The sequence below is a fragment of the Mus musculus genome, chromosome 10, assembly GCF_000001635.26.
Source record: "Mus musculus strain C57BL/6J chromosome 10, GRCm38.p6 C57BL/6J".
NCBI lineage: Eukaryota > Metazoa > Chordata > Mammalia > Rodentia > Muridae > Mus > Mus musculus.
The window spans coordinates 52,416,959-52,441,131 of NC_000076.6; the positions used below are offsets into that span (position 1 = coordinate 52,416,959).

Consider the following 24,173-nt stretch of genomic DNA (forward strand, 5'->3'; position numbering starts at 1 on the left):
ATTGTGTCATTGGTCTATGAAGGACAGGTGGCAGAGCTTGATTTGTTAGGGACCCTAACAGTGTCAGACCCTAACAGTCTGTTTCCAGGTCCTATGCTGTAGGACTTCATTCCCATTCTGGGACGTTCTATTCTCGTCGGAAGATTGGACAAAGAACTGTGATGAGACCTCTCCAAGAACACTTGAGCCTTTGGGGACAAGAACACTTCTGTTTGGGGACCGTGGTCGATTTCCAGCATCTACACTTGCTGATGCGGTGGTGGATTCTCTCTGTGTAACTTCCAGTTCATTTAGATTGCTTTTAACTCCTTGGGAATCGTTTCTGTCATGGCCGTGAGGGGGAGATAGGCAACAAATCTCAAGCTGCAGATCCTCCCCTCAGTCTGAGGAACAGCCCAATCATTCCATAGGAGAAAGGCTAGAGGCGTTGGCGCGTCGCCCTCCTCATCCCCAGGGGGCGCCAGCGGCCCGGAGCCAGCCTCATTCTCAAGCGCACGCTCTCTTTAGCAGTGCGGTGGCGGCTCCAGCCACGACTCCCGGTCGCGTCGGAGTTCCCCGGCAGCCAATCAGAACTCTCCATGTACTAACGGGGGCGGGGCTGCGGAGGGCGGAGGAAGATGGCGGCGGGGGCTAGGTGAGGTGTTGGCAGTGGCGAGGGGCTCGGGCGCGGGGGGTGGGGGGACGCGGAGCGATGGCCCGCGCCGGCCGCTGGGGCGGATAAGACCCTGTCGCGCCGCGGGTGTGGGCCGGAGGGAGGTGACGGTGCCCGAGCGCCACAGGAGTATGACGGGGCTGTACGAGCTGGTGTGGCGGGTGCTGCACGCGCTGCTCTGCCTGCACCTCACGCTCACCTCCTGGCTCCGCGTTCGCTTCGGCACCTGGAACTGGATCTGGCGGCGCTGCTGTCGCGCCGCCTCCGCCGCGGTCCTAGCGCCGCTCGGCTTCACGCTCCGCAAGCCCCGGGCCGTCGGCAGGAACCGGCGTCATCACCGGCACCCGCACGGGGGACCGGGACCGGGACCGGGACCGGCCGCCACCCATCCTCGGCTGCGCTGGCGCGCGGACGTCCGGTCCCTGCAGAAGCTGCCGGTGCACATGGGCCTGTTGGTCACGGAGGAAGTGCAGGAGCCCAGCTTCTCAGACATCGCCAGCCTCGTGGTGTGGTGTATGGCCGTGGGGATCTCCTACATTAGCGTCTACGACCACCAAGGTGAGGCCGGGTGGGAGGTGGGGTGACCGAGGCACTTCCGAGTCTGAGGACTACGTTTCTAGCTAGTTTGTTCCCGGTCGTCCTGCGAGGCCGCCGCCCTCTCCAGGCCCTGCGAGTTTCGGTAGCCCTTGGCCCTTACACTGTGCTGGTGCTTTCGAGGAAGGGAGATCAGTCTTATTGAACGTTGACGTTGACAAAGTCTTTAGATTTGGTTAGTGTTTGTAACATGTAAAAGATATTTAATGTAGTCCGTTAAGGGAGGTGGTTTTCTCTGGCTTTGTTTCACGAAAGAGGGAGCTGACGTTCAGAACATTAACTGATTTGCCCAAGGTCATAAAAGTAACGGGGAGTTAACCAGTCTGTGCGCTCTTCAAAGTGTCTCTTCAAGGGGGTTCAATGAACTCATCTTAAGGGCGACCAAGCAGTGGCGGCTTTATACGTGAGCTGCATTGTAGGATTTCCAAATGAGCTCTCTTGGAGTTAGGTGGCATTTGAATGGGGTTTCTGAAAAGTGTGTGAGAGTTTTGATAGGCCTGGAAAAAGGCCTGAAATCACGTGTTGCCATTTCACCTTAGAGGCCAGTACAGTACTAGATACACTTGTGTTCCTTCAAGTAATCAAGGCAGTGGATTTCACCACGGGTTTGTTAAGGACAGAACTCAACACTTACTGCATGACAAGCCTAAAGCGTTAGTTATAATGGCAAATATATTTCTTGGAATTTTGCCTTCGTCTCAGGCTGGAGGGGAGAAAGGGACACACTCACAGAGGTGATGGATGACATTTGGGGAGTGTTTCTACTAGAAAGGAGATTCTGAAAGGAGGAACTTGAGAGTTGGGGTAGAGGAGATGAAATGTTAGTAGGGGATTGAAGACCAGGAGCGAGATAAAGAGGAGGCTCTAAATGTCAGCCTTGCATTTCCGTCAAGTCTAAGTGCCTTGGTGTTTCCTTAAAGCTAGAGATGGGCTGAGTAGGGTGAGTCAGGAGGATTGGTATGCAGGAAAGAAAAATGACGGCTTTCTTCTCCGGTAAACTGCCTGCATGCTCCGGAGAAGCAATTTTGAGTTTTGCCTTTAAATCTTTGTCAGCTATGTATTTGAGTTTGGGGTTTGGTTGGGGTAATAGTAACCTCTGACTACTTTATTCTCTTTTACAGCTAGCAAGGAGGATGACTCCCCAGGAGTCTGTCATCTGAAGTGATAATTTGCCCTATAGGGTAAAGTGCAATATATTCAGAGACTGACAATACAGAGTTTCCCGAAGGACTCATGAAACCAGTAGAAGTCTAGGAGGCGACATGGCCCTTGCCTGACCCAGTGCAGTCAGTAGTGTGGGATATAATAAGACAATAAAAAAGGAAATCAAAGGCATTAAGTAACGTGGATTGACGTACATCCAGTAGGAAGGAAAGCTAGAGCTGAGTTGTTTGACAAGACTGCTTCCAAGCAGGAGTTCACAATACATCCACACTTCCTTGTTCCTGCAGTTCCTGTTACTCAATTTCTGGTGTGATTCAAGTCCTGTGTCATATGCTCTTTGAGGGAAAATTATTAGCAAGGAAAAGAAGCCAACTTAAGCCAAGTTTTGACCTAGAACTAAATGGGGATTTAAGGGGCATTTTTTTTTTTTAACTGAATAGACTTCAAGGATTCTGTGTGCTTCTGTAGAAGCACTTTGTTTTAAAGGCCATAATTTCATAGTTTGAATAAGAGATCTTTACATATCCTGGCTTTTGACTGGTTCTTTCTTTCAGCAAGCCCAAGTTGGGTGTATATGAAATAGCATAGCTTTCTAAGCATGAGAAAGCATGCAGGAGTCAATGAGAACAGAACATAACGAATACATCTAATATAAGTGTGCTGGACAATTTATAGTTTTAGACACACAATGGGGAAAAGATAGGGGAGGGGAGAGGAGGTGATAGCCGGAAGGGAAAGCTCAGGTTTGAAAGTACAGAGAGACCTTGGAATAGGTAAAGGTGTTTAAACGTTCTTCTGTTTCCTCTAGTATGCCTCTATTTAAGATTGTTTTGCTATAGATATTTAGAAAAGTTTTTGTGTATTGACATGTACATAAACGAGAAAACTTTCAAGGAGGGATAGCTACTATATATCAATGCAGACCCATATGTAAGTCGTGACAAATGAGTACGAAAGACCAGGGAGAGAAACGGGGAAATCCCCTTGAAGTGCTGTTGTCCCCCGGTGGCTCTAGGAAGAAGGGAAAGTGACCTTTGCATTGGAACTCCCAAAGGTACATAGGATTAGGAGCTCAAACACTCCCTTGTCCCTCCCTATATGTGAATTGGAAATGCCACCTCTTTGGTGGCTTTCCCATTAGATTTTCCTTAACGTGTTGAATTGGTCATTGGGAACAGTGAGTATAACAGGTAGGCTTCTGTAGCAGAATGTTGGAAAACAATGTAAGATGAATGCCCAGGCAGCTGTTTTGCTCATATGTTGTAGAAATCTATCCCAAAGTTCAGTGTTTTAAAATAATTACGTGTTGACTCAGTACAATTGGGCAATTTTCCTTGCAGTCACTTACATACATAGATTGCAGTCAGTCAATTGGCAGAGACATAAAGGTTGCCATGTGTCATCCATTTTATGCCTGATTCATAGTGGCTGGAGTGGAAGAGATGGTCACCTGTCTTCATAAGGCTACTATAGGCTTTTTTATATAATAGAGACTTCAAAATGATCCACTTGCCTTCAGATCAAAAGTTCTGAGAATCAGACCAAATCTGCAAGGCCTTAGGACCTAGTTTAAGCAAGCAGTCACACTGTCTGTCTGGAATGAAGGCAGTAGATTTTACTTCTCAGGGGGAAAATGGCTTATGCCTCAAGGTAGAGCTGAAGGGTGTTGATAGCAGCCACTGTGGAGACAAGCCTATGATTTAATTTCCCCCTAGCCTACATCTCATCAACCTCACATCTGTATTTAAATACCATTCATTCTGATTATGATGGGCTATAGGTTGCTTTTAATTCTTAGACTAAAATACCCATTGACATTTACTTTCATTTGTCTCTTCCTGTGAACCAATGACCAAGTTTGTTTGCTTTTGTCTTGGTAGGCTGGCCTCCAACTTAAGGTTCTCCTGCCTCAGCTTCTCTGCTGCTGGGATTACAGGCATGGGTCTGGTTTTTAGTTGTTTGTTTATTTATTTATTCTGAAGTGAGTTCTTCACCTGGAGTGTCTTATGTTTTGGTGGTCACTCTGGGGATTGAACTCTGGGCCTTTGGCACTGTAGCCCTGAGCGATTCAGTTAAGCCTATGTACTTCTTCATTATACTTGCCAACCGTTTTGATTATGCTAACTTCTGCTGTATTTATTCATTGAAAGTTAAAGTTTTCTTAGAAGATTGGTCAGGAAATTTTGAGCTCACGGTTCTTATAAGGAGAATTGACTATTTTATCTGTGTGTTTATGATTTAGAAAATGATTATGATAGGAATTGTGTTTAAAAAAAAGTGTTTCTTAAATGTATTTGATGATACAGCCTTGGGGCTCTTCTGCTTTTTTGTGTTCACTTGAAGTACACAGTGCTCCAAATAGTCGGGTTGGGTACCCCTTATTGCCCAGTTGGGTTGGTACTACGATTACAGTAGGTCTGTTTAGGGGAGTTTGAGAAAGAGTCCTTGAACGTTCATGGCACCACTGACTCATCACACTTACTGATCAGCTGAATTAAGGTATTCCAACCCAGGCTTTGCTATTTTTATCAAGCTACTTATGTGGTGCTTCTGCACTCTGGAGTTTGACCTGAACGTAGAACAAAAGGTACTGTGCCACTTGCCTTATGTAAGAATAATCATGAGTTGGAGATGGAGATGCAGTTTAGTGGATATGGTACCGAGACCCAGCATACGCATGTGCTCACACACATGCACAGGCACATGCACACACCTCATTTCAGCTTTTACATTCTTATTCACATATGAGGACAATTTGGGGGTAGCGTTACTTATTATAAATAGAAACGAGTCAGCAAGGTATTATTTTCTGTATTATGAGAGTTGTCCTTTCTGCCTTTATCTCTTTATTTGTAAATCTGTGCTGTGCAATAGATTTTGGGTAGTTATTTCTCACTAGCCCTAAAGAGACTGCCCAGTGCCACCTCAGCCTTCACAACCGATTTCTCCCCCAGCTCTGTATCTCTACATTTAGGCTATTTGTTTCCACCTCTTTCTGGAGTATTCACCTTCTGTTTTGGAAATGACTATCTCTGATCCTTGTGAGTACCTTCATCTCATGCTAGTGTCTCCTGCCCTTTGTGAGGCATCTTACCTTTGTCTTACTGTGTTTCTGGATCTCCTGAGAACCTTGGGCACCTCTAAAGATACGTGTGTTTTCTTCCTGTGTCTGCACTTGATGTGCATCCATCAGAAGCTCCGCAGATGTCCTCGCTGCTTCTCCTTTGGGCTTCTTCCAGGGTGTGCCTGGGGTTAAATGCCTGCTGTGGTTGGGCTGGACACATTCTTTGACAAGCAAAAGGAACTGAGTTGCAGCTCTTGTTTCCCAAGAGTGAACCTTAGAGTCCTCCAGGAAAGTAAATTAGTCTATTCTAGTTTGACCTGTGACATAGACACTAGCAGGAGATATAACTCTTAGTGTGATTATTCTCCTTGTGTTGAATTAGAGAGATGTTGGAGTTATTGAAAGCCCAAATACATCCAGGATTGTATTTGGTATACTGAACAGTGTACCTGGAGTGTTTCTATGTAGAAATTAGTGGAAGGGAACCTCTGTTCCCAAACCTCACCTTTGTATAGCTCACTCCTTCCTAGAACTTCAAATTTTATTTTACCATCTCCTTTTTCTGGCAAAGGATTCTTTACCAAAATCTTATCATGGTCTTAGACTGTGTAGCCAAGCCTGGCTCCTTGGTGGGCTCTTCAGGTTATTTCATCCCTGTCCTGCTTCATCTCTGAAAGGTTCTCTCCTGCTTTGCTCTTGTGATGTAAGGAATAATTCTGTTCTTAGTACTCTTCTGTCCAACTAGTACTAGATCTATGCATTAAGCCTTTTAAACAAAGATTTATTTCTAATTTGTGTGTGTGCTCCTTAAGTGCTGGTATTCTCAGAGGCTGGAAGTGGAGGCCACAAGAGGAGGCCAGAAGAGGGCAGTAGATACCCCGAAGGCAGCTAGCTGTATTGGTTATGGGAAGTGAACTTGAATCCCCTGCTAGAGCTGTCCATGATTTTAACCACTGAGCTTTCTCTTTAGCCCCGTATATTAAATTTTAATAGAAACCATTATTTTTTGTTAAATTCTTTAAAAAAAAGCCACTTAGTTCTTTGGTTCTGGTTCTGAGGTGTGTGTATCCCAGCACACTCATGGAGGTCAGAGAACAACTTGTAGGAATTGGCCCTCTTCCACCATGTGTGGCTCAGGACTCCAGGCTCAAAGACAAGAAGAGCCCATCTTGCCATCCTCTTTGCTCGTTCTCTCTGTGTGCTATGTGCTATGCAAAAAATGTAGTAAATCTAAAAGATTTCCAGCTCAAGAAAGAATCAGAAAGCCAAGAGACAAGCCTAAGGAAACAGGTTTAGAATTTGAACCGTTTTTTTTTTTTTTTTTTTTTTTAAAGCTTTTGTTCTTACAGCTTATGTTGATTTTCCTCATTTAGAGAACAGACAATAGTCCCTTTATGGACTGACATGTTGCATCATCTTCAGGCCATGGTATCATGGTACTGACTTCCAGGTGATAGAAACTTTTCAAAAAGGGCATTTTAAGGCAGATTATGTTCCTTCTCTTATCTCATTGATGTAAACATTGCCCCAGCTCTAGGATACCTGTTTACTCACCACAGTTCAACCTTATAGAGTTTTTGCTGATCCGTGTGTCAGAGAAGCAGAGTTGGGAAGACAGTCTTGTTTCAGATCATGCAGCTTTAGCTGGCGGTGCTGCTGGGGGGTGCAGTGAGGGGTGGGGAGGGGAGGGCTGTGCCTGCCTCATTTGTGAAGCTCTGTGCTTGTTTCTGGTTGTTGATGAAACAGACAGACACCTAAACTAAAATGAGCTGGAGCTGAGAAAGCCTGAGTGCCTTCTTCATTTACATACTTCTGTGTTTGAGCTACTTAAAGCCATCACACAAAGCCACCAGCACACACTTGTTTCTTTGCTGTAGTATGTTAACATTCTAGCATAATTGTTGATCTGTGAGATAAAATGAGGCTCTCCATTAAAATTAAATAAAATAGTTCAGTGGCTTAGAAGGATTTATGGTTACGATTGTGGTAGTCATGTAAAATTTTAATATAGTTTTCATTTAAAATAACTGTAGTATTAAGTATATGTTTTCTTCTCCAGAGATTCCCCTCCAGTAGTGTAATGGTTGTGTGTAACAGAGGTTAAGTGAAGGTAACCAACAGGTAATTTACTTAGGTCTCGAGGCATTGTATATAAGGAAATACTGCTTTAATTGTATAGTTTAGAGGAGCTTAATAACTAGGAAACTGTTTCAGTTTATTTTTCTTTTCTTTGTCCTATAAATCCTTCTTGCTAGCTGTTTCTTAAAAGGTCTGCTTCTATAAAAGGAACACTTGTAAAAATTGTAATATCAAAAGGTATGTTAAATGTGTATTTTAAAAGTCATTTTATTAGATTGATTATACATTTCACATGAATTTTGAAGAACCTTTAAGAAGTACAGGCAAGATTTGTTGAAAGAAACTTGTTGTTTCTTGGTTTTCTTAATTTGGAAAGGTCATGTTGTGTCTTACTGCCTGGCTAGTATGCCCTTGCTTGGCCATGAGGGAGGGCTGAATGGTGAGACCTCTATTCCATCCCAGAATGTGATTTACCTTCCAGAGCAGATACTTCTTCCTCTCTGTGCAGCCCTGGCTGTCTGAGAGCTAACTTTGTAGACCAGGCTTGCCTCAAACAGAGGTCTGCCTGCCTCTGCCTCCTGAGTTAGTACTGAGTTTAATCCTGGGATTAAGAGCATGCACCACCGCTTTCCCCAACATTGTTTTAGTGTTGCTGCCGCCAGGCCAGAGCAGACTCCAGTAAGGAATCTGAGATGAGTTTGTAATTTTATGTAGACTGGCAGACTTAGTTCTGTATGTATGTATTCTGGTTTCTGTAACACCATGTTTGCTTGGATGTCTTGATTCACATCTATACCCATTAAGTCTCATGCCTGGCTTCTCTTTTGTTTCTCTTCTAAACGTGAGATGTATGTGAGTCCTTGTCTTTCTGCTCAACTTGGCCATGAACAGCTTGCTGAGTGGGTATGGGCAGTTTAGTACTGTCTCAGGTGTCTCTCCTGTGATTTTAAGTATAACTGTGTGTTGACATGCCGTTGGTACCTCTAGCCCCATTGTCTCATAACTTGTATCTATAATATTACATGTCTAAAACAGTACTCTTGAAAATCCCCTCAACTCTGCCCTTTCTTATTTTCCTCCATACTGGAAAGTAGGAGTTACTTTCATTAAGTTGTTCATGTTGAAAACTCAGCTGAGTATCTTGTTACCCTCTGTGGAAGTTGTCGCTTGTCATCGGCCCATTGTAGCCTTATGTATGTATGTACTTATGTCTGAAGTGTCCCCCTTGTATTGGCGTCATCTGTCCCACTCAGATTTCAGCAACATTATCTTTCACTTGTGTTACTACACTAGCCCCCTGAACTCTATTATCCATTCTTCACCTATTAGCAAAGTAATTTTCTGGGACGGCATGGATTGGGAATTAAATCCAGGACCTGTGAATACTCTACCAAGCCAACTCTTGAGTTAAACCCTCCAGTAGATTCCTGTTGTACTTGGAATACTATATTCACTACCAGGACTAATGTCTCCGGTCTCACGAAATGTCCCAGTTCCAGTTTTATCTCTGTTGTTGTAATAAAGAACTGTGACCAAAAGGGTAGGAAAAGGTTTATTTTGGGTTGTACTTACAACAATTTGCAGTCCATCATTGGGGGAAGTTAGAGCAGAAACTCAAACTGAAACCAAGAACAGTGCTTACTGGTTCTATCACAGGTTCATGCATAGCTACTTTCTTAGGGCCCAGGACCACTGCTTAGGGAATGATGCCACCCACTGTGTCCTGGGCCTTCCTCTGTCTGTTACCAGTCAACAGAGTCTCCACAGATGTGTCCACAGGTCACTCCGATCTGGGTGATCCCTCAGTTGAGACTTTGCAGGTAACTCTTGGATGTGTCAAAGTGATAATTAAGTCAACTGGGACTCTTCATTCCACTTTCTTGTAAATGCTCACAGAACTACTCTCCTTTCCTTTAAAAAGATGGACTTTGAATGCTGAGAGAATACACAGCAGAGCTATCTCTGTAATAGCCCGCAGCTGAGGAAGTTCTGGTTTCTTGGTTGGCTAATGGGTAGTGCCTGGGATTTAAACCCAGGGCCTTAAAGCATGCTAGGCAAGGGCTCTACCACTGAACTACATTATTCAGTTCCAGAAACACCAGCTTTTCTATATTGAGACTTGAACAGAATCAGCCACATGGTTTTGGTAGAGTACCAGTATTGAGATATCTAGGAGAGTGGAACAAGGAAGGATACGTGTTGTGTCAGTGACAGCAGACACACTGCACTGCCACTGATTTCTGGAGTGCTGTGTGTAGACATGCACCAGGGGCAGGTCCAGAAGCAGAACAGCTGTGTTACCGTGCGCTAGGGCAGGGGCATTCTAGTGTGCTACCGTGCAAGGTCAGGGAACATTCTCTTGTCCAAACTTTGCACTTAGTTTTTAGTACCACAGTTACAAACATTTCTTAGACTATAAAAAGAAACGAATTTGGCTCCCGATACATATAGCTCATGTTAATCAAGAAACATAAAAAAAAATTGCCTGTTTTGTTGTTGTTTTCTGTTTTTCTGAGATGCAGGTTTCCTAGCACAATTTTTTTCCTTTCTTGGAAATTGGAGGGTGCCCTGTGTGCATGCAAGTGTGTTTTCAAAGATGACTCTTTCATAAACCTTTTCTATTTATGATTACTTTCCTTTGGGAAATCAGGCCTTTGTAAGATAGCTACAGCAACAAAACAGAAATTCCTTATGTCATTACAAAACTTACTGCAAGAATGCTTGTGTGCCTTGTGAACCTTCTCAAAGCCTTTTTTAAAACGCTAAAGAAAAAACAAATAAATACTTTTTAAGAAATGTGATTTTCTACTACCTAATATAAAAGTCGTGAGATGGTCTACATTTTCCTGTTATGTCATATTCTCTATACTCAGGTTGCTTATTGTTGTCCTTGGCATAGTTGAATTATTTGAGGAGTCCTGTAGTAGTCTGCTGCCTATCTATATGTTGCTTGTAAACTGTTTGTTACCTGCTGGCAAGTAGTATGAAATAAAACTTGGCGCCTCCCTCACTCCTTTTCTTGTACATACCTTTTTACCTTTGTGTCTGTGTTGTACATTTCAGATTCCTTTGTCCTAAGCGTTTGCCCTTTGGAATGCCCTCTCTAAATGGAGCTTTTTAATTTCCTAGTTCAGTTCCACTCAAATCTTGCTTTAAGAAACTGTTTTACATTATGTATCTATTTAGTGTGTTTATGTGTGTGTGTGTTTGTGTGTGTTGGTGGTGGTAGTGAATTTGTACCAGAGCATATGTGTGGAGGTCAGAAAACACGAATGGGAGCTGGCTTTTTCCACCATATGGACTTTGAACTTGAACACACAGCAATCACTTTTGCCCTCCTGCTGAGACACCTTGTGGGCCCCCATGTCTTGCTGCTTCTAATAAGCCTCCTTTCATTGGAAGACATTGCTTTTTATTCTTGTCTTAGTTTTCTCGTGCCATGGAGAGATACCCCAGTATCTCTTAAAAAGGAAAACAATTGGGGCTCACTCATGTTTCAGAGGTTTAGTTCTTTATGGTCATGGTGGGTAGCCTGGCAGCATGCAGGCACACATGGTGCTGGAGAGGAGCTGAGAGTTCTGCATCTGGATCAACAGGTAGCAGGGGGAGGGAATGTGTCCATCCAGAGCCTGGCTTGAGCTTCTGAAAACTCAAAGCCAACCCCTGCTGACACACCTCTCCCAGAAGGCCACACATCTCAAATAATGCCACTCCTTGGGAGCCTGTAGGGGCCACTTTCATTCAGACCACCACACTGCTGTTGCAAGGCTGAGCCCAGCTTAACATTTGCATACAGCTGATTCTCTCCCCTCTTTCCCTTCCTTGCCTGCCCCATCATTTTCCCCACTTATTTTTCCTTTCTTTACAAAGTTAGATCATTAAATGTATGCATAGTTTTGTTTTCTTTTTAAGGGGTGTAGTGGTAACAAATGTTAGCTTCTGTGCATGGTTGGAAGATCACATTTTACTTTTCTACTTCTGTACTTGAATTTAAATTTTTTTAATTTTGCTCTTATTTTGTCTTTTACTTTGTGCATAATTTATGCTACTTTTTTACAAAACAAATGAGGCAGTAATATTTAATGTGTATAATAAATCTGCAAAGAGACTGGGAATCAGGAACAAAGTCCAGCTCCTTCTGGACACTGGGTTTTATTTTCTTATGATGTAAATAAAGATTTCAGGTGAGGGCCCTCTTAATGTGTTCACAGGTCTTAGTCTTTCCTACTCAGCTGTTCACTTGCTTCCAAGTAAGTAGCTAGGTAGCCCTGGCCCTATTTCTTTAAAGATAGTTTTATTTATTTTATGTATATGAGTACACTGTAGCTGTTTCCAGACACACCAGAAGAGGGCATTGGATTCCCTTACAGACGATTGTGAGCCACCATGTGGTTGCTGGGAATTGAACTCTGGACCTCTGAAAGAGCAGTCAGTGCTCTTATTCACTGAGCCATCTCTCCGGCCTGCTGGCCCTTTTTCTGACTGAGAATTAAGCCAGACTTCGGTAACGACGGCTCTGCTGTCACGTTTCCTTCTAGATTCCAGTTTGAGATTTGTCATTTCTGCTTTACTTGAAATGTAGCTTTGGGTGCAGTGTTGTACCCACAGCAGGGATCCGTTAGTCATTGAAGAACATCACTAACCTGGCTGTGGCTGATTTGTTCATAATTTTGTTTTTAAGGTATTTTCAAGAGAAATAATTCCAGATTGATGGATGAAATTTTAAAACAGCAACAGGAACTTTTGGGCCAAGATTGTTCCAAATACTCAGCAGAGTTTGCAAATAGTAATGACAAAGACGATCAAGGTAAGTGCGTGGACAGTCGGACACTCTGTGTTTTATCTTGCTTTGTTATTCTTTATTATCAGTAAGTTATCTTGCTAGGAGGTAATGATCAGAAAATGATAAAAATGACAATTGGCATTATATAAATAAATCCATGTTAAAGACTTTATTTAACCAAGCAGATTTTATGGTCCCTGAGTAGAGAAGCCCAGGGATGTGTAATTGTACTAGTGAGTTAGTGAGTGTATAAATTGTGCAAACCTGGATATCCTATAGGGCAGTTTGAAAGAATGTTTATAAGTAGTACTTTTGCATTGTTATCAGTTAGCTAGAGTCCTAACATTTATAAGTCAGCTTCCAGAGTCAGAAAGGCATATGGATAGTGCACACATACTTTACGGAAACATAGTTTCTTTAGTCTGTAGTTTTATGTTACTACTAAATTGACTCTTGAGTGTAGATGGCATTTTTAGATAAACAAAATTGTAAATTGTCTCATTTATAGAGGGTTTACTCACTATACAAAGCTACATTTAGAATTTAGAAAAGGTATTTATAAAAAATAGACTCCATTTCTTATAAACCTGGAGTGTGGGGCTCCGTTCAGGGGGAAAGCAGGTGTATTAAGATACCCACACGGAAGAACTTGAGCGACTCCTTGTCTTCACAATTGTGTCTTTATTTTGATCTTAACTTATGTCATAAACCTGATTTTGAAATAAATACGGAAGAGTGTTTTAAATTTTATCTTGTCTGTTCTTTTCTCTAGATTTAAATTGCCCTTCGGCAGTGAAGGTGCTGTCCCCAGAAGATGGAAAAGCGGATATTGTGAGAGCTGCCCAGGATTTTTGCCAGTTAGTAGCCCAGCAGCAGAGGAAGCCCACAGATCTGGATGTAGATCTGCTAGGCAGCTTACTTAGTAAGTCCGAACCGTTTCCCCTTTTGTCTCCCAAACATACAGATGAAAGTGTATTTCAGTTCTTGTCAGGGCTAGCCAGGAGCTACATAGTGAGACCCCGTCTTGGGGTGGGGCTTCGGGAGGCTTTTATTGCTATACCTCTTATAGTGCTGACATTTAGTGACCCACATATGAGAATGATTTCAAGATATGGAGCTTAATTTTCTACATAACAGGAAGACTTCATAAAAGGAAAGATTTACTCAGTTATTTTAATTTGAGTATGTGTGTGGGCACTTGGGCAGCGGTCAGACAGTAGCTTTCTGGAATTGCTTCCAGCCTGGGTAGAGCTCCCTTCCCCCATCTTGATGGCTCAAGGGAAGGGTTTTTGAGGACTTTTTAGAAAATGAGTATTCTTGGAAATTGGGATTTCAGTGGGCTGGGGCTCTTTTCAGTCCTCTTTCACTGCTTCACCCTTGTTAGCTTAAGCAGTTCATTGTGAGGCAATCTCCCCAATGCAGCCTGTTCAGCTTTTCTTTGTGCATTCATTCATAGTATGCAGACAAACCACTATGTATGTCATACTCTGCTAAAATACAGCATCCCATGTAAATGCTCATACATAAGTATGTGCATGCACCCGCCACCTCACCCCATACTGCTTGTGATAGTCTTTGCTATGCTGTTTCTCTCTGGGGTCCTTTTAGGAACCTCTTGCCTTAACTCAGTGGTCCTTCTTCCTAGCATTATCTTTAATGGTTAAAAAAAGAGAGAATCTTTCTAAAAATTCATGTCCATTGATGGCTTGTGATCCCAAGACATTCATTTTTCATCCATTCACATAGAGTCCCATATTCCTTATTTATTAACCATGCATTTTCTGTCTCAGTTACTTACTTAGCTCTTTGCCCTCACTTGCTAACTACTTCTGTGGACTGTTCACCTCTTGCTTTCTGGCATTGGTTAACTGTGGGCTCAGTGAGCAGCAGACTAGTGTAGAGGTATTTCGTCAGAGTTACTGAGATAGTGACCATTTCTTGGACAGTTTGAAGCTTAATCAGAGAGGAATTTATAAATATGTCATAAATGGTAGCTTGAGGGGGCCCACAGATGGCTGTTGGATAGCCCATAGGGAAGTATGGAGTACAGAGTCTAGGAGCTTCAGGCCTTGTTAATTTATAATAAAAATGTATACAGATTTTTAGAAATTATTTCTATCATATATATTTTATATATATGTCTCATTATACATACACACAGATAGATAGATACATATATACATACATACATACATACATACATACATACATACTTACTTACTTTCTAGGCAGGGTTTCTCTGCTTAGCTCTGGCTATCCTGGAACTCCCTCTATAGACCAGGCTGGTCTCAAACTCAGAGATCTGCCTCCCCCTGTCTCCCTAGTGTTGGGATTAAAAGGTGTGAGCTGCTACCACTCAGCTTTCTTTTATTTTTTTGACATTATTATTCTCCCTCTTTTTTCTCCAAATCCTCTCATATTACCCCTCCACATTTTCTTTTAAATTTATTTATTTTTCTGCATCAATTGTTCTCCCCTCCCTCTCTCCCCACCTTTCCCTAGCTATTACCTGCTCCGTCTGTATAATGTTACCTGTATGTATGTATGATTTTGGGACTGGCCATTTGGTGTAGGATGACCAGTGGGTGTGCCTCTTTCTCCTCTTAGCATTCTTGGTTGCCTGTAATTCTCTGTGTAGGGTCAAGGCCTTGTGGGCTTTTGTCCTGTGCACCTTAGCCTGACTGATGCTGTTGCCCCTGTTGGCTCAGGTTTAGGCAGTTATATTGGTAACACTTTATGGGTGTAGCTTTTCAGATTACTAGGAGACACACTCTCACAACAGATGCCCTGATTCTCTTGATCTTACAATCTTTTAAACTTAGTTAACTGATAGTTCTTTATGACTGACTGTTCATACTTCCCTTAGGCGCCTCTCCACCCCAAACAAACAAACAGAAGAAAATCTTTGGTTTGCCTTTTGGCTAAATTGTGTACTTTTAGAAATTTTAGAACTTTTTTAGAATTTTTAGAACTTTTAGAAATTGCATATAGTATGTAGATTTTCATATTCTGCCTAATATTGAGTATATGTACTCAACATAATTTTTTTTCTTTTTAAAGAGAGTCTCACTATAATACCAGGACTGGTCTAAAACTCACTATTTAGAACAAGTTGACCTCGAACTCATAGAGATCCACCAGCCTTTCCCCCCTGAGTGCTGGGATTAAAGGCATGTGATATGATACCCAACAAGCATAATATTTCTGAGGTTTGTCTGTGCTCAGTGTATTAGAAGTTCATTACTCTAGAGTCTTTCATTGAGTGTATTCTGTTCTGTGGATATAGCTCATTTTATCCATTCACCACTTGATAGACATTTTGTTGGTAGTTTTTGATAAATATTGCTGTGACCACTTGCATGCATGTCTTTGCGTGGGTATGTTTTTTTTTCTTTTTTCTTTGTTGTATTTTTGTGCTTTTTGTCTTGTTTTTTTGAGATATGGTCTCACTATTTAGACCATGCTGGTCTCAAAACTCAGAGATTTACTTGGCTCTGCCTTCTGAGGTCTCTCTCTCTCTCTCTCTCTCAAAAGATTTTATTTATTTATTTATTTATTTATTTATTTAAGCACAAGAGTGTAGATACCCTGAGGATCCAGAAGAGGGTGTCAGGTCCCCTAGAGCTGCATGTGTGGGTGCTGGGAACTGAAGTCTGGTCCTCTCAGATAGCATTATAGGCTCTTAATCACGGAGCCACTCGTCCAGCCCGGAGATGGTTAATTCTTGATGAACTTTTCCTTTTTTAAAGTTTCTTAGTTCTGGGGCCAATATAAGCAGTTATGTCCCCAAAGCAATGTTTTTCTCAAGATTCTAAGACAAAAGGGGCTTTGGAGGGTGAGAATTGAGCTACTTCATAAGGTAATCAGTGTAGTTGGATGGACTTTTGACAGTTTGCACATTTGGAGTGAACAGAGTACTTGTTTGGAGAGGGTGGGGGTGGAAATATTCAGATGAGGCTTCCGAAGAGAACAGGCAAGGAAATCTAAGAAGCCTTTGAATGTTTGTGTTAAATGGTACATGGTAATTTTATGTGTGTCTTTATTCCCAAGGTTCACATGGGTTCCCTGATCCTGACTTAGTGTTGAAGTTTGGTCCTGTGGACAGCACATTAGGCTTTCTTCCCTGGCAAATCAGATTGACTGAGATCGTGTAAGTAACTGAAAGTATGTTGGCTTTGTTCTCTGATCCCAGCTGTACCAGATCTAATGTACCACCCCCTTTAACTCAGGTACTTAAGTATGAGTGGCAAATAAAGGCCTGTAGATGAATCAGACAGTAAAGTATGTGATTGTGCGGATGTTTGGCATTGACATTAGTGATCTTCGGTGATCATGAGTGAATCCTGTCTGAGTGCTGGAGTTGTTGTTCTACAGAAAAAGTGGGGAAAAGGCATGAGCAATTTTGTATCATAGTAACAGTGAGTGCGAAGAGAAGCAACAGAAAGACTGTGGTGTGTAGGGATGCGGTTGGACCAATAGTGTGAACGGAATGAAGCTAGTTTTGATAGCACAATAACGGGTAGACTGGGAGTGGCAGTAGCTTGAAGCATAGGTAGTACTGGAAGGTGATTTTGGAAGGTTTATTTGGCCATTATGGCTAGAGCTGGATTGGAGAAAGCAAAGTGGGAAGATGGTTGAAGGGGCTCTACGTGCGATTTTGGGACGAGGACAGTGAAGGGAATGAGATTACTCGTGTAGCAGGGTTTGCAGGCTTAGCCAGAGAATGAGCATCTTACACTTTTCAGGTCGTGTGTCTTCTGCTTAACCATTAAATTTGCCTGACTCAGCAAGTGCAGCTAAATCACAGACTGCTCGTGAACAAATAGGACTATTACTTATAAAAATATACTGTTAAGTTGAACATGCCTGTAATTCCTATACTCAGGAGGCTGAGACAGGAGGAACAGGTCAGAGCTAGCCTGACCTACATAACTGAGTTCTGGACAAGCCTCAAACCTGGTCTAATAAGCAAAACAAGTAAGCAAACAAAGACACACTGTTATTTGTTGACTCCTCTTTTTGAATAAAAGAGAGAGGTTTCCCACCCCCCCCCCCGCCCCAGCCCCAGCCCCCCTTCCCAGACAGGGTTTCTCTATGTAGCATAGGCTGTCTTCAAACTCAAGAGATCTGCCTATCTCTGCCTCGAGTGCTGGGATTAAAGGTGTGTGCTACCATGGCTAGCTAGAATAAAAGAGAGATTTAGTAGGCTTAAATATATTCAGCTTTTACATTATGAGTGGAAAAATACTAGAACTCATTTGTCCTGTGAGAATTATTTACTGAATGTGACTATATGATAGCATTTACTAATTGTAGTAAAACTTAGGAGAGGAGGGGAAATGACTCCTAAGGTTTTAAGATGAATTGACTGGGAGAATTGTTGTTTTTGAGAGGAAATCTGAGAGTAAAATGAATCCTCAATTACAAAGGGGAGATGCAGATGATCTCAAGGCTGACACTGTTTAATGGAAACACTTAGTAGGACACACACATGCATAGAATTGGTGATGGGATAAGAAGGGTAAAAAAGGAAAGGACCCTAGAAGTGGTCCACCTGGTCAGAACAGAGGATCTCGCCTAAGCATCTTTTAAGAACTGCAGGTTTGAGAGTTAAAACAGTGTGAAATGAAGAGGCTCGAGCACCCAGTAGAGTATGGGCGACTGTCCAGCCGCTAAAGTCACGGCACAGGGAGCGAAGGGGAAGCAGACCGTGCATACAGCCCAGCTCTCCAGGCCTGGTTATCTTTCTGAGAGGCCTGTGTCTGTTTGCCCCAAGGTTTGCCAAGTCTTTAGAAACTTCTCAGATCAGTGCCAAGAAGTTAGCTGGAAAGTGGAGAAAAGACCGTTAGGTCTTGAGTCTCAGCTATGTAGCTCAGTAAGGTAGCTTGGGAAAGTTAGATTAATCTGTTGTTATTACTACTACTACTATCATTATTATTATTATTATTATTATTACTACTACTACTACTATTGAGATAGGGTCTCTCTAGTCTTGACACTTTTTATTGTAGACCAGGCTGGCCTTGAACTCAACAAGAGATCTGACTGCCTCCCACATACTAGAATTAAAGGCATATGCCACCATGCCTGGCTACTGTTATTTTTTAATAGGCATTTTAATTAAGAGTTGAGGATTTGAATAGCACGGGTGACAGACACCTGTCACATAACAGGTTGCCCACTGTACCTGAGTCTGTACATTTCTCCTAGTGCTTGTATTTGGCTGAGGTTTGTCTGTATTTGTCTGCTGTCCAGAAGACTAAGAAGGTGATGTCAGATAATATGAGGGATCAGAAGCTAAGAAGCATTCAGCAGCGTTGGACACCAAGGATAGTGGCACAGAAGAGACACACACTGGTAGATAGGGCAGTTACTAAAATGTGGAAGACATGGGAATGTTGGAGGTTTAAGGGAGGCATGGAGATTTAAGGAACAGTGCCATCAAATACCATTTGAATAGAGATAGTAAGACAAGGTTGGCAGCAGACATTATTTTCATTCGATGTTGAGAGATTAGAGGGAAAGTTGGCCACTTCCAAGATTCTTGGCAGTTGGAGGAAGGATAGTAAAGAGCTGAAGCAGAAGAGAATCTAGGGTCAGGAGTCAGGCAGGACTTCTTTTTAATAGTAGGGTGGTGTGTGTGTGTAAGTAAGTGTGTGAAAGTAAGTGTGTGTAATGTGATTGGAGCTCTGAATGTGGCTTTTGTAATCTGACCATGTGTTTGGCTCTAACAGTTTTGAGTTTCTAAACCTGATTCTGTAGCTGTACAAAATAGAGGGCTTTTTTATATTGATTTTTGACAATTATTTCGTGCATGTAAAGTACCTAGAGCCCTCTCATCCTGTGTCCATACTGCCTTTCCTATGCTTGCCTTCACAGGATAAGTTTTCCTGCAGCAGTGGGTGGGGGTGGGTTACTGGTTGCTCACTGTGTTACTGTGTGTGAGTGGCACACAGCTCTGGCCATGAGCTGTTACGAAGTATCTGGTTTTACTGTGAACATGCAGAGTTCTTGCAGTGAATTTGGGTACATTGTTAATACACAGATTTCTAACTTTAACATAGGTTTTTGTGTTAACACATTGTGAATCTAACTCATTGTATATGAATTTTCTCTTGTAAAAGGAAGGGCAGATTATTTTTGCTTGAGCTGTCTCGCATCGAATTTGACAAGACTGGCCTATTCTGTGACAGTTTACTTTTTTCTGCACTTGCTCTCTTTGGACCCCTCCGCCCCCACATTATAGTGTGTTACCTAATCTTTCCCCTGTGTTCTCTTTCAGCTCTCTGCCTTCTCACCTAAACATCAGCTATGAGGACTTCTTCTCCGCCCTTCGGCAGTATGCAGCTTGCGAACAGCGACTGGGAAAGTAATGGTCCCTACTTGCATAATTTGACTTCAGGCTTTTGGAGAAAAAGGACCCAAGTGACACTGATGTTTACAAAGTACCTATAAAACCCTGTACACACCTAGTTCATATTCCTCATAATTTATCAACAAACACAAAAAAGTGTCTTACTTGAGAGCGAATGAGTGTGTGTGTGTGTGTGTGTGTGTGTGTGTGTGTGTGTGTGTGGAAATAAATTTATAAATGGGGGCACATTGGAGAATGGAGTATATAGACTGGAGTTCAAGCAAGTAACAGCAGTGTGTGTCTTAGGAACTGAGATTCCAGATAGAGAGGCTTCGGTTCCTGCTACTTCCCTGTTTGTCTGGGGAGTAGAGGAATGAGTAGAACTGATTTAGTTGTCTGTGGTGGGTGGGGATAATTTTTGTGCAGTCTTTTTTAGTGACCAAACTTTAATTTTGAAGAAGAATATATTGACTTACTAAGGGGAAGTATTCTCATTTTGAGTGACATTCAGAGGTTCACGTTTGCTTCTCTGCCGAGCAAAGGGAACGTCCTCAGATTTCCGTCCATTTCATTTCTTCATTAGAGTAAACAGTGGGACTTGGGAGGATTAGTCTGGTGTCTATTCTGGGCTAGAGAGATCATTTGACGAAAAAAAACTTACACTATTTGATGTACAGAATAGAAAACATTTAAATATTGAATTAGGCACTCAAAACCAACAAAGAGAATGAGCAATCATCTTAAAGATGGAACCTCTTAAAGGACAACTTTGATTTCCTTCTTCGTGTGAAGATGCTGGATAGTACCCAAATCACTTAAAACCTGTTTCCATTCGCTTTTTACTTAAAAATAAACATTTGCGAGAAGTTACCAAGGCAGCTCTTGTCCTCAGAAGGAACCTGCTCCTCTTGAGTGGCACCTGGGATTTTCTCCTCCCAGTAAATCTCAGTGATGATGTCATGGTGATTGAGTAGGATGAGGCCTGTATTACCGAAGTCTGGGAGCATAATTGAACTTGGTCTTCTGTGTTCTAGAGAACAGCACTGCTCTGACAAGTGAATTCTTGATAAATGGCTAATGCTTTTCTCTCACACTGCTAATCTTTGGATGGAAACCATTCTTTATATTGATGGACAGTTTTCAGAAAACTATCAACAGGTGTACAAGAGTCATGTTCATTTAGAATAGAGCAGTGTAAATGCTAGGCCTCAGAAATCTGAAAAAAGATAGCAAAGAAAGTGGGTTTGGAACGTATGGTTTGGAATTGCTTGTCAGACTCTGAAGAAGATGTGTTTCAGCTTGGGATTACAAACCCCATTTATAATTTTTAAATATACTTGAAATAAAATGATTAAAATGAATTTTGGTCCAGTCACATTACTTTGCACTTCTTCTTCTTTTTTTTCTTTTTGTACAAAATTTTAAAGACTTAATTTATTGCCAAAATTCTGTGTAAAGTGACAGTGTATCTAACAGTTGTTAGAGAACTCCCCATTTCTGTTCCCCTGTGCTGTGTATGGTCTGTGTTCCTCTGGTTTGATTCCCTCTGGCGGTGGGGGAGGGGCGGAGTTGTGTGTAATTTAAGACAATTTAAGGTCTTTTCTAAACACGATAGTTATAAATGTCCTTTTTAGATCTTCTGGGGTATGCACAGCTTTAATGAATTAAATTTACTGGAATCAATTGAAATAAGAGGACTCAAGGTTTGTTCTAATGAAGTTTGTCAAATTACTCTTTGGAATTGAGCCAAAATCCTAGAGTTGAGTTTTTATTCTTCCTTCCTTCCATACAACAAAACAAGTCCATAGCCTATGACCCAAGACTGTTTGTGGCCTTAGGAACAATTGCTTAAGCAGGTCAAGCATTTTGAATTTCAATGTAGGCCTTCAGGATCTTCTCACATGAGGTCAACTGCTAATGCAATCTCTACACTTCAAAAAGCACTGATCGTTCTCCAGTTCTTGCCAAGATCATCCCAAGTTGGATATCATCAAAACTATCTTTGTGCTCCCAAAACTTGGTGTTCATGTGTATCCCTTTAAGTTGTTTCTCCTTGACACGCTCCACAATGGCAAAGATACCAAGTCATACCTACTCAACAGATGGCATGGGACATATGAAGAAATGGAGACATTAACTTCGTTCTAAAGCCTGATTGTAGATTGCTCCTTAAAACTGAACAGTTAGTGTTTGAAGTTGAAATGCTGAATATAATGTGAATAGCAAAATCTGGTATGTTGTGACTAAGGCTTAAGAGTGCCTGTTTCTGACAATAAAATGTTCCAATATTAATGAACAGTGCCAAATACACTGTGCATATCTATAATTTTCCATTTGAATGTATGTTAATTACTCCCTTCTATGTGATGGTCCCATGCTTAGAGTCAGTGAAGTTCTTGTGATGTTTGTTATGCTTGTAGATTTTGGCAACTTGTAAATAATGTGTATACCAAGTTTTTATGATTAAGGAATCAAATTTATTGAATTTTATTATTGAAAGTTGAAATAAGATGTATGAACAAAAAAAAATCAATAAAAGAATATACTCTTTTCATGGACTGTAGTAGTATGTGAATGTTACATTTAGTTTGAACAGTTCTGAAGTATAAGGAGAAATGTATGACCAGATAGCAATCCTGCTTTTAGATAGTATGCTCTTGATTGGAACAAATTTTCATTTTTTTAAAAATCTGCTAAACATTTGCAATCTTACATTTGTATTTTAATACCAGAGTGAGGTTTAGCTTTGTCTTTCTGGGATTCTCAGGTTCCACAGTAATTACAAGCTGACTTTTTACTGAACATAGGAATGTTAAAAACAAATGTGTAGGTGGCTGGAGAAATGGCTTAGTGGTTAAGAGCTCGGTCCTGAGTTCAATTCCCAGCAACCACATGGTGGCTCATAGCCATCTGTAATGGGATTTGGTGCCCTCTTCTGGTGTGTCTGAAAACAGCTACAGCATACCCATATAAATAAAATAAATATATCTTTACAAAAAAACCCACCATTCTCAAAAAGAAAAACAAAAAGAATGTAGCTTTTTAAGAACTACTTTAATTGAAAGATAAGAACTTTGCTATCTTATGCAGTGTAGTGTTCCCTTTCTGAAGACCTCATTGTAAGACAGCTTTATGTGCATAGTGCTCATCTGTAGCTAGGGCACACCAAAGGTCATATTTTAACTCTTTATAGGAAATGCCTTTAACACAAGTGACTGTAGGTGACTTTCTTGTGCAGTATTGTGACTCCCAAGAGTGACTGTAGGATGGTTTGAACGAAAACCCAGGGCCACTGATAGCAGTGCCCAAGATTATCTGTAAAGTAATAAAATCTGCCGAGGAGAATGTGAAAAGAATTTGTTCAAGGCTTAACATTTTTGATACAGACTAATAAAATTTAAGAAACAAAGGATTCTGGGAACAGACAGGAAGGGCCCTAGGTTACATTTTTGGTGATGATCCTCTCAGAACTTTTGTAATTTTATTTTAAAATGTGTATATATCAGGCTTAATAAAGATACTCTTTTAAGCTATACACCTAGAATTTGAGTTTTTCTGTTCAGTATTTGGTTATTTTGTGGCTATAAACAATAATATCAGCCACATGGAAATAGGACAGTGCACATTCATTTTAATGAGTATTTAGTCATCATCCACATTCTTTCCATCCTATAACATTTTAGGGACAGCAATTAATGTTAGCATTAAGTATAGAGGAGTACAAAAAGTGAAAGGTAATCTCTGGTTCTTTGTTGTTGACCATTCCTTTTCTTTAGAAATAGTGACTTACGTTTCTATTAGGAAGGCAAAAAACTCTGGAGCTTGGCAAAAAAATGAAGAAGCTGTCAGAAGATGGGCAATCATCAGCTCAGGTCTAGAAGATGGGTGTTGTGGTTTGAATAGGAGTAGTGTTTGAATGCTTGGCCCAGAAGGAATGGAGGTGTGGCCTTGTTGGAAGAAACGCATTACTGTGGGGTCGTGTTTTGAGGTCTTAGATGCTCAAGCCAGGCCTTCGGATCAAGATGTAGATCTCTCAGCTCCTCCTCCAGTACCATGTCTGCCAGCACACGGCTATATTTCCCACCGTGATGATAATGGACTAAACTTCTGAAAACTATACCTCAGCCCCAATTAAATGTTTACCTTTATAGGAGTTGCTGTGGTCATGTCTCTTCACAGCAATAGAAACCCTAAGGTTGTTCAAGTAAGTAGGAGATGCGTAAGTGCCAGCTCAAGTTTGTGGTCTGTCAAGGAATATGGCCATTGTGGTTGATGTGATTCAGTAGCTGTGTCCTCTGTGGGTTTGGTTGTAGGAGTCTGTTGTAAGTACTCCTTGCAGTACTAATTAATCCGTAGGCTATACAGGGTTGTCTTAAATTTACTCTATTTAATGGTGAAAGCGGGGCTTGGTAATAGTGACAGTGACCAAGTCTTTCTTCGATCGATATCAGATCATTTGAAAGAAAATGGGACGTCGAGAAAA

The 24,173-nt window shown here is 41.6% G+C and overlaps 1 protein-coding gene across 1 annotated transcript; it reads left to right on the forward strand.

Annotated features, from left to right (window-relative positions):
* The first annotated feature begins 588 nt into the window (after nt 1–588).
* On the forward strand, nt 589–23,234 carry Nus1 (NUS1 dehydrodolichyl diphosphate synthase subunit). The gene is made up of 5 exons (NM_030250.2): nt 589–1,210; nt 12,235–12,360; nt 13,109–13,258; nt 16,387–16,486; nt 19,619–23,234. The coding sequence occupies exons 1-5, from the start codon at nt 784–786 to the stop codon at nt 19,707–19,709; spliced, it is 894 nt and encodes a 297-aa protein (NP_084526.1). The 5' UTR covers nt 589–783; the 3' UTR covers nt 19,710–23,234.
* Nucleotides 23,235–24,173: the final 939 nt, after the last annotated feature.